General features: G+C 38.3%; 1 protein-coding gene across 1 annotated transcript in view; it reads left to right on the top strand.

The window, feature by feature from the left end:
* The first annotated feature begins 2450 nt into the window (after nucleotides 1-2450).
* The window catches only part of ACD32.1 (alpha-crystallin domain 32.1), a 77988-nt gene continuing 70447 nt past the window's right edge, over nucleotides 2451-9991 (top strand). The window contains exon 1 of the mRNA XM_089453296.1: nucleotides 2451-2706. Within this exon, the coding sequence (XP_089309422.1) occupies nucleotides 2614-2706 (93 nt within the window). The 5' untranslated portion in view covers nucleotides 2451-2613. The remainder of the gene's footprint in view (nucleotides 2707-9991) is intronic.

Here is a 9991-nt window from a genome sequence, read left to right as displayed (position 1 = left end):
CCTGCCCTCGCCCTCGCTCTCTGCATGCAACTATCCTCTTTCTCACATACCTTTTGTTTTATGTTGTTGTCCCTGCTATCTTCCTTAACATCTCCCACCTGTCCTCCTAATTCTCCCGCCGCCCTTTCTTTAATTCCTACTCCTCGGAATGATGACCCTCTGGCGTTTCCTTCTTTGTCCCTCATTAACTCCCTTGTGCCTCCGGCTGCTCCTGCCGTGGGTACTTCTCTGTGCTCATGCCACTTGTCGGCTCTAATCTGCCTGCCCTCACGCTTGCCCCCAGGCCTTCCTCTCTCTCCCATTTTCAACCACACCTGTCTTCTTTTTGGGCCTTTCTCCTCCCTGCCCTGTCCTTCTTCCTGCCCTTCCTGCTGTCCCATTTCCCCACATCCTGATGTGCTCTCTGTCCTTGCGCCTGAGTGAATGATCTCTAGCATCTCCACCTCCCATCGCCTTTGGCCCACTTCTCCTTCTCTGACGCACCCCGATTGGGGGGAAAAACAATCACTATTATTTTAGAAAGAAATAAGAAATTAATTTTAATGTCTATGAGGCTAAAGGTAGCCTATGGGACATAATGATTCTCCATCTGATTCTTGTATTCAAATATTTTCATGTGAAGTCTCACACTAAACGCTCCTAGCTTCTCGACAAACCCCTTGCTAAATAGATTATCCCAAGAGCTAGCTACCAAAATATCTGCATAACTTTCTCTGGTATCTTTGAAGGCCTCACATTCTAAAATGAAATGCTTCTCTGTTTCCACTTTTCCAGAAGACCAAAAAATACATACTCTTTCTTCGCACATTTCTTTTGGCCTTTTTCTAATGCCCTGTTTCACAACAAAGTTGATGAGAACTGAGCAATAAGAATTTTTGCTCTCCAAGAAATATTGGCCCCTATGTACGCTTTTTGTTGATGATTATGAGTGGGATTAAAATATCAATATAGTAGTTTTTCTTTCTCCCTAGCTCCTTATCCCAAGTATGCTTGTGGAACCTATCCATAACAAAAGCTTTGATCTCTTCACCGTTTGTGGGACACATGTTCAAGAAAATACTCCATTTACTATGTTATTTTACCACATCCAAGTCTTCTTTCTTTTGCATAATATGTCATTAAAGACAACCTTAGGCCATTTGCCCTCTTCCATTTGCTCATTTTTTTTTAAATACCTTATGACTCACACCATAGCAATTGCTTCAATAGGAGCAACCCCTGTTTCACTTAACAAGGTAGCATAAAGGACTACACTTTGATTTTGAATTTGTTTGTAATCAAGCACTTTTGAATTTTCTCAATTTGTTTCCACTGCATGTCAAATGTACTGTTGGCCCATAGTTCACAACCGTAGAGAATCACTGGAATCGCTAAAATCCCAAAAATAGTTTGAGTGGTTTTCCAATCCCACAACTTCACCTCTCTATTCAAAAAGCATAAAATTCTTTCCAACCCCCCAAAGTTCTTTTCTTTCTACAACTGTTCCACCTTAGATTTCAGTGGAAGTCAAATATGAGGTATTTGTAATCCGCAACTTCTTCCAGAGTGTTGCCTTCAAAGTATAACTTATGCTAGTTATTCTTTCTTTTGTTAGAGAAAATCACTACTTTCGTTTTGCTAATATTGACTTGCATCCCCACCCTTCTACAAAAATGTTCAAGGGAAAGCAAGTGCTCTTGCAAACCAAGAGTAGATTTAGCAATCAAAATAAGGTCATCTACATACAAAAGGAACCTTATAACAAACTTGTCCAAATGGATACCGTCACCCCCTTGCAAATTTAGCCACTCTTTGAACTTGTCGATATATAAACCAAAAAGAGTAGGAGACAATGGACAACCTTGCTTGACCCGGATATCACTTCTAAAACTTTCAAAAATGCCTACTGAAGTTTTAATTTTGACTTTCACCTCTTCATACAACCTATGCATAACTGCTCTCAAATGCTTAGGAACCATGTCAAAGATTTTGTGCCAAAGCTTATCCGTAGGAACCATGTCAAAGATTTTTCTGAAATCAACAAAGCAACATAAGACTTCTTCCTTTTTCTCCCAAACTTTTTCAATGTTGTGCCTTAAAGTTACACCATGATCAACTGTGGAATGTTTAGGTCTAAAACGTGCTACCCTTTAACACTTTTATCTCTTTGTTCCACCCACTTGTTGATTTTATTTTCTAGCATGCTTCCATATAACTTTACAAACAAGGATATATGTAACACTCTGAAATATTTAGGTGCCTGCCCTTTAGCACTTTTATCTATTTCTTTTGCCCATTTTATTTTCTATTATGTTTCCAAATAACTTTGCAAACAAAAAGGTATATATAAAATATATTTGTAAATATTTTACAAATTAATTAGTATAAAATAATTGTGTATTTTAATTTCAAGGATAATTATGACAAAAAAATAAATGAATAGAACTGTGTAACATTTAATTTTACATATTTTTGGTACTAGAAGTTCTTCTCTTCCACTCATATATTCGGAGGAGGAATCCGGAATTGTATCATCTGCACAAGCTTGAGGGCCGGGAATTCGGCTCACAGGCCGTTTACTACTTTCTAAGTTAGTTCGATTCTTGTGTTGTTAGCAGCTGTTATCTCCACAAAATGGAAAGTGCATCGGCGAGGAGGAGAATTCAGCAGATTGCAAGCCACCTGACGGTGCATAAGGAAGGAGGACGTCCTCTGCTGTTTCCCATGGTACGTTTCAAACCCTGGTATATATTACACAGAATGGGAGCTACCTGCCCATATTTGCGCTTATTCGCTTACAAAAGCTAACTATGCTTACAAATTATTGCCCAGAGTAAGTCATTATTACCTATATATGTACTAGGCCAATCATAAGATATATTTTTTTGGAACCGCTGGGAGCTTGTTTGTTTGCTTGGTTCTGTCGGTTCAAATGTATTTGATATTATTGGAAACGGGGCCCAAAGATAGAGTGTTGTTCGGTGGCTCATGTGTATACACCAGTCCAGCACTGATTGTGTTTGGTAGATTTCTATGGTTTGTCAATCAATTTAAGGCGAAGTCCAACCCCTTGTTAACATATTCTTGTCAATTTAAGGCAAAGTCCAATCCCTTGTAAACAAATTCTTGGTTTGATGGTCAAGCTGGGGTGTGTTTTGTTAGCCCACCAGGGTTTAATTTGCCTAGACATATGCTTGCCCGTTGTGGACCGTTTCTAAGCAGGATGTTATTTGTAGATGGTGCCAGGGGCAGATGAATCTGGTGGAATAGATGCTCCTAGTCAGGGCATCTCAGCTGAAGCAGTCTCTAGACCGTCTGAATTCGGCAGAATAAATACCCAGTCACAACATCTCAGCCGAAGTGGTCTTGAGTATGGAGAATGTTGGATATTCATCATTCTGGTTTTCCCAAAATAACCAAGGGCATGCCTTGCATTGTTGTAAATCGAAAGCATCGTAAAGGAAAAAGTCTGATCCTTCGATCTGCTATATTCAATGTTTGTCATCTTAAGCCCCTTTATTAAGCCATGGAAATTGGCCCATCGGCTATTAATTTCATTTCATTTCGGAGTATTTGACTATATTCCAGCCATTATAGCAACCATCCATTTGCTAGTGGTAGAATGATACAGATGCTTAATTTTAGGAGATGATCCTCCTGAAACTTTTTAAAGTAGTGGTGTAGGTAAGATTCGTTCCATTTTTTGTTACTGATGTCGTTGTCAAAGGAGATGCGTTATGGAGGATTTTAGTATTTTCCAGTCCACTATGGCAACCATCTTTTTGCTATTGGCAGAATGATATCAATGTATAAAATTAGCAGATGACCCTCTCTTCAAACTCTTGCAGAGCAGTGATGTAGGTAACATTCATTCCGTGTTTTGTTACTCATGTTGTCATTGTATACAATCAACAAAGGAGATGCCATTGCTATTTTCCTAAGCTTGCATTTAAAAAGGCATCACAAATACAACAAGCACAAGCAATGGGGACTCACAAAGTATACATGTACTTCTATTTGTTATTAGTACTGGATTGAGGGAGGATGCTACCATGTCAATTTAGAGATTTACATTTTAAATTGTAATGGTTGTGAATGAGAAATAATTGCACACACTGATACCCATATTCTTTACACCAATACCAATGTTCTTAGTGTTCATGTCATGGATGCTTTGGGGTTGATTTTTTTTCTTTTTTCTTTTCCCACGTAAATCACCCTGTAAAGATTCCTTGTATCACTAATTTGGGTCAAGCTATGAAGGTTCTCCATCATTGCAGCTTGTGGTAATAGATAAACTATTAGAAATTGCTCAAACATTGAGGCTGTCTGTGGACAAAAATTCACTTTTTGTTGAGAGTTTAAGATAGCAATGTTGTCTTTCATGATATCATTCATTGTGGTTGTTGAAATATATTTTTATTACTGGACTATATATCTAGTAGTTCTTGGTAAATTTTTCCTCCAATTTTCTTTTTTAGTATCAGTTCCTTCATGGTGATTAATGACCTTATTGGGAAGTCTTCTTATTCGTCCTCTCATTCTACTTCTGCGTTAGATCTGATGTGCTTTGATGTTAACATTTCATGTTCAACATGGATTTTATATTCATCTTATATTTTAGTATGTTACTATTATCTAGCTTTCTAGCTCACTTGCTTTTTGTGTTTAAGGAGTAGTGTGTCTATCCCTACTAGGTACCTACACTAGTTGTACTTTAAAGTCTCATTCATGCACAATATCTTATTTATCTACTAACGTTGGTTATAATTTTGAGTCCCATTCACCTATATTAATGAAGTATCTTATCATATCTTATTTATATACATACAAGCCATTCTTTTAGAAAAAGGGCTACTAGGTTAGGCCCCATAAGAAGAAGGCAAGGCACTAAAAGGCATCAATAAGACAAAGTTTCTTTTGATCATGCCTAGACTAACAAGCATTGTTACTCATCGATATACATGGGTAACCTTAGGGGAAATTTTGTCTCCTATGATGCAGCTTGCTAGCCAATAAGCCCTCCCATGCTCCATAGATAGCTGATCTCATATGCCTCTCACCCATTCTTAAGTCAATACATTCATTTGTCTAGCCTATTCATCCGACGAAGGTGGGGTCATCTATTGTAATAACCATTTTTTCATGCATGTGCTTTCATTTAATGTCTTTGACATTCTAGTATGGATCATGGGTTGAAATTGGATTATAGAACATGATGCTTAGGGTGTATACTGTTAGTTTTTGTAGCATCAGATGTGTTCTAGCCACGAAGTTTGGTGGCGAGGCTAGAATACATGAGATCTCCAAAACCCAAAATTCGTTTTTGGAAATTCCATCTAGAAATGGCTTAATTAGATTATTATCCGTTTTTAAAATATTTTCTAAGTCTAAACTTAGGGAATATGGTTAATTAATCAGTACTATTCAAGTTAGGGCGAGAATCATCTAGAAACTCACACAGATCGATCTCTCCTATCCATTGATTATGTTCTAATCTTGGCTGTTGGTGCTCCAACAAAGGATTATAAGAGGAGGTCGATGTGGTGATGGAGAGAACACTTGAGTAGTTTGATTTCTTGGTAGATCGATTTCCGGAGTAGTGGCAGTCAGTTGCCGAAGAGAGTTAGAGATCGAAGCAGAGTGTGAGGGGCATAGACCGTGAGGCTGGAGGAGGCATTCCAGATCCAGTGAGTGCATTTGTAGAGAGGCAGAAGAGCCACAAAGAAGCTGACGCAGGGGCAGCGCAACAACTTCTAGAGGCAAGTTCGATTTGCTGAGAGGGAGAGACATCTTCAGTTCCAGAGGTCGGGAAGGAGTCCTAGAGTGTCGGAGAAGCATATTTTCAACTAGTAGAAGGCAAAATGACTTCATTAGAGACCAGTCAGAGGCTTGACGTCCAACAGGCTGCACAGAGGGTTAGAGGACCAAGTTTTTGAAGGCAAGTTGTACTGAGAGTTTGCCTGTGGGGTGAGGAAAATTCCTCACTAGATTTTTGCCAATAATTTTCTCTATATGATTGCCAGATTTCAACATCCAGTTGTACTTAGAATTTCTCACTACTGCTTAATAATAAAACCCTCAGCTGCTGCACTGATTTTCCGCTTTGGATTTTTCTGGGGACTTTTGTCCAAAAAATTGTGTTAATTTTATGTATGTGTGCTAGCATTTCTTAGCTTCCAACGTTTTATTTTTCCGCAAAATTTTATTTGTGAAGGCTATAGTGTATTTATTTTGATATTTGCTGTAGCAGATAAATTGTTAATTAATTAACAATTAGGAGAAATAATATCGGTTGCTGCAATAGGGTTCAAGTGTAGGATTTTCACATATGCTTGTTTCATTATTTCTCCTAGGTGGTTATCATTTGCTCCTAGTTTAATAAGACAAATGTGACCTTCCTTGGGTCTTTCTTTAATTGTTGAGGGTGGACACAAATTGGAGGCATTGACGATGGTAGCGTGTCCATGCTATTCATACTTAACACTTGCTAGCATGCCCTTTTTTCATTGTTCCATCTTTTGATTGGTTGTTGTCAGTCACTTGTACTAGTAAATCTTTTGGCCATTTCGCAAATTTTAGTTGTTTATAATGCTTTTTTGAATGTATAAATGGATTTAGTGTTGTGAAAAATCCCTGGAGCACTCTATTTCTGCAGATTACATAGCTGAAACTTAAGATTCTAGTAATTCCCTACTTGATTTCAGGCAAGATTGTCCAGAAAAGTGTAAGACAAAAATACTTGTAGATAAATTATTATTATTGAATAAGAATTGAATTGATGATTACAATAACTCTCGTGATGGTTTTCTATAAAGCATTGATTGGTCACGAGGTGAAAGGGTACATGCTCTTTGACTATTCATTTTTAATTAATTAACTTATTGTTATGTTCAAAAGATATCCACTCTCTTTAAGATTGCTTTGTTCTTAAAGCAAGGTTAATGAGGGGTATTGTTGGCAATTTTTTTTTGTTTCCCGTGATGTATCTTCTTCTAGAAGGTTTTTCCATTTGACAAGGTATTCTTTTATGGTTCTGGAATGTAACACTTTTTCCTTAGTTGCAAGAATTCCTTTTGGTTCTAAAATAATCCTTTCTTCATCGTCAAAGTCAAGAATCCCTGTTCGAGTGGGTTGGGCTTATTCGAACACCTTCTTGAGGCACAACACACGAAAGACATTATGGATGTGACAATTGTATGGTAACTTCAACCCATAGACTACTCCACTAATTTTTTGATTGATTTGAAAAGGCCCATAGAATTTTGGAGCCAATTTGTTTTTTCCTTGTTGTTTAAGTGATAATTGCTTGTAAGGTTGGAGTCTTACAAACAACCAATTGCCTTCTTCAAACCTTCTCTTTGACCTATGTTGGTCTTGTTGGAAGAATTTGTCATTGATGTCCAAGGTGAATGGGCTAGTACTTGTTTAGTGATTTGCGTGTATAATTCAGTGAATTTGGATGCAAGGACACTTCGTATTGGTAGCCCTTGTCAAGCCATTTCGTTTGATAGTTGGCATGCCCTATGGGTCCTCTTGGTTGGGGAGATTTTAAGTTTTGAAGTTTGATGCCCCAAGGATGGGTTTATCCCAGCATCTATGCCCCAAAGATTTATGGCTTTATCACTCCGTTTCTTCCCTAAAATAAGGTCTAGCATCGTAAATTAAACCGCCCTAAAGCTTTTATCATTATCAACCTTGAATCATGTATTTTGAATGATACAAAGATTAATTTCTAAAGGGTTAAAAGTATTCTCTTAAGGTTAGCTCCGGCAAAAGGTGGTGCCTGTTCATGGATCATGTTGGCCCCATTAGGCCTCCCTACATCTATATATATTACCTCACTTGTGGAGCATCCAAACACCACCAACTCGGCATCTTTGAGGCAAGCAGATCTGTGGAGGAATTTGAAGTAGGCAAAAGACAAAATTTGGACATGAAGCATAATGACCAAGGTTGAGAAATCTAATTCTTCAAGCATTTTCTAAGATTAATTATTTTTGAGATTAATTAAGTAAGCTGATTGATCAAGGTTTCTGGAATTGACAAAGTTTGTTGGACAATCACAAATGTAGGAATTTACAGGGTAAGTTCCTCAGATAGAACACTAAAGGACACCGCTCACAAACAGATCACAAATCAATACACCAGTGTTCTTGGCGTGGTTAAAACCCTCAAAGAGGGAAACAGTCCATGGCCTGAGCCAATGCAACCACTTCAGGCAATTTATTAATGTAAAAGAAAGAAAATTTTCATAAGCTTCTCTCATGAACAATCACCTTACAAATGACCCTCCATGCTCCTTAAATAGAGATCATGGACCAATCGGGTGTTAAGCCACAAATCAAGTGTTGGTAATACCGAGGAGATAATGAATCGTCAGATCACTTCATGTCTAGAACATATCATGGTCGTCGGATTGTAAGTTACAAAAAGTACATAGTAAAGAAACACACTTTACCTAACTATACACTAGATTAAGTTATACTTAACTATTTCCTATGTGTCAGAATACCCTAACATCCCCCCTTCATAACAACTTGGGATAGGATTGAAGGATGTACAAAGATGACACAATAGGAGAAGGAAGGAGGCATTAGAGCCTATCCCCCCTTAGTGACAACTTCCTGAACTCCAACCATAAGTCAAAGTTTAGTAAACTTCACCTCTGTGAGAGCCTTTGTAAAGATGTCTGCAACTTGATCATCGGTTGAACAATATTGCACTTCAAGAACATGGTCATGAATGAGCTTTCTGATGAAGTGCATGTGTAGTTTGATGTGTTTGCTGCGCTGATGTTGATTATCACACCAAAGCGTAGTCGGATGCTGCTGCTGAAAACCAAACTCTGGCAGGATCTGACGAAGCCACAGGGCTTCCTTACTAGCTTCTACGACACCATGATACTCTGCTTCTGTTGAAGAAAGAAAAATGGCACTTTGTTTCTTGTAAGCCCATGTAATAGTTCCAGAACCAAGAGTGAAGACATAACCTGTAGTAGACTTCTGATCATCAGGGTCACTAGCCCAATCGGAATCAGTGAAACCAACCAATAGAGGAGATGCTTTTGCACTATAATGAATCCCAAACTGAATTGTACCTCGAACATAATGATGTATTCTTTTAGCTGCTTGCCAATGACTTTCATGTGGGTTTTGCATAAACCGAGCAATAAGGCCAACAACAAAGGAAAGGTCAGGACGAGTATGGGTCAGATACAAAAGTTTTCCTACAAGCTGACGGTATACGGTAGCATCAACTTCAGGGGAAGTACAAGTGACTGAAAGTTTGGCTTCAGATTGAAAGGGAGAAGGGGTTGGCTTACAGTCTTCCATGTGAAAGTGGCGTAGAAAATCACAGGCATACTTGGACTGGGAAAGGGAAATACCTTCATTGGATTGCAAGACTTGAAGACCAAGAAAATAATGCAAATGTCCTAAGTTTGTCATTTCAAATTGCTTTTTAAGGATGGACTTCACATGGTTTATAAGGTTGGGATCACTACCAGTAAGGATAAGATCATCAACATAAAGAACAAGAATGATAAGAGACTTACCCACTTTCTTGGTGTAGACAGTATTGTCAGAATGACACCTAGAAAATCCAATATCTAAAAGAAATCTATCCATTTTGGCATACCAAGCTCGAGGGGCTTGCTTGAGACCATAAAAGGATTTATTAAGCCGACATACAAGGCTGGAGTCTGTTTGTATAAAACCAGGAGGTTGTTCCATATAGATTTCTTCATGCAAGCCCCCATGCAAGAAAGTAGATTTAACATCCATCTGATGGACTTCCCATTTGAAAGAGGCATCAAGGGAAAGAACAAGGCGGATAGAGTTCATTTTAGCAACAAGGGAAGGTTTCAGTATAGTCAATGCCTTCAACTTGTGAAAAACCCTTAGCAACAAGACGAGCTTTATGTTTGTCAACTTTTCCATCTAGTCCAAACTTGGTTCTGTAAACCCATTTACATCTAACAAGTTTTCGTCCCTTTGGAAGAGGAACAAGA

This window comes from Pinus tabuliformis, chromosome X, assembly GCF_031772625.1.
Source record: "Pinus tabuliformis cultivar Carrire ecotype Pingquan chromosome X, CPIR1, whole genome shotgun sequence".
Classification (NCBI taxonomy): domain Eukaryota; kingdom Viridiplantae; phylum Streptophyta; class Pinopsida; order Pinales; family Pinaceae; genus Pinus; species Pinus tabuliformis.
The sequence above is the reverse complement of the archived record's forward strand: the minus strand, read 5'-3'. Positions and strand labels throughout refer to the sequence as shown.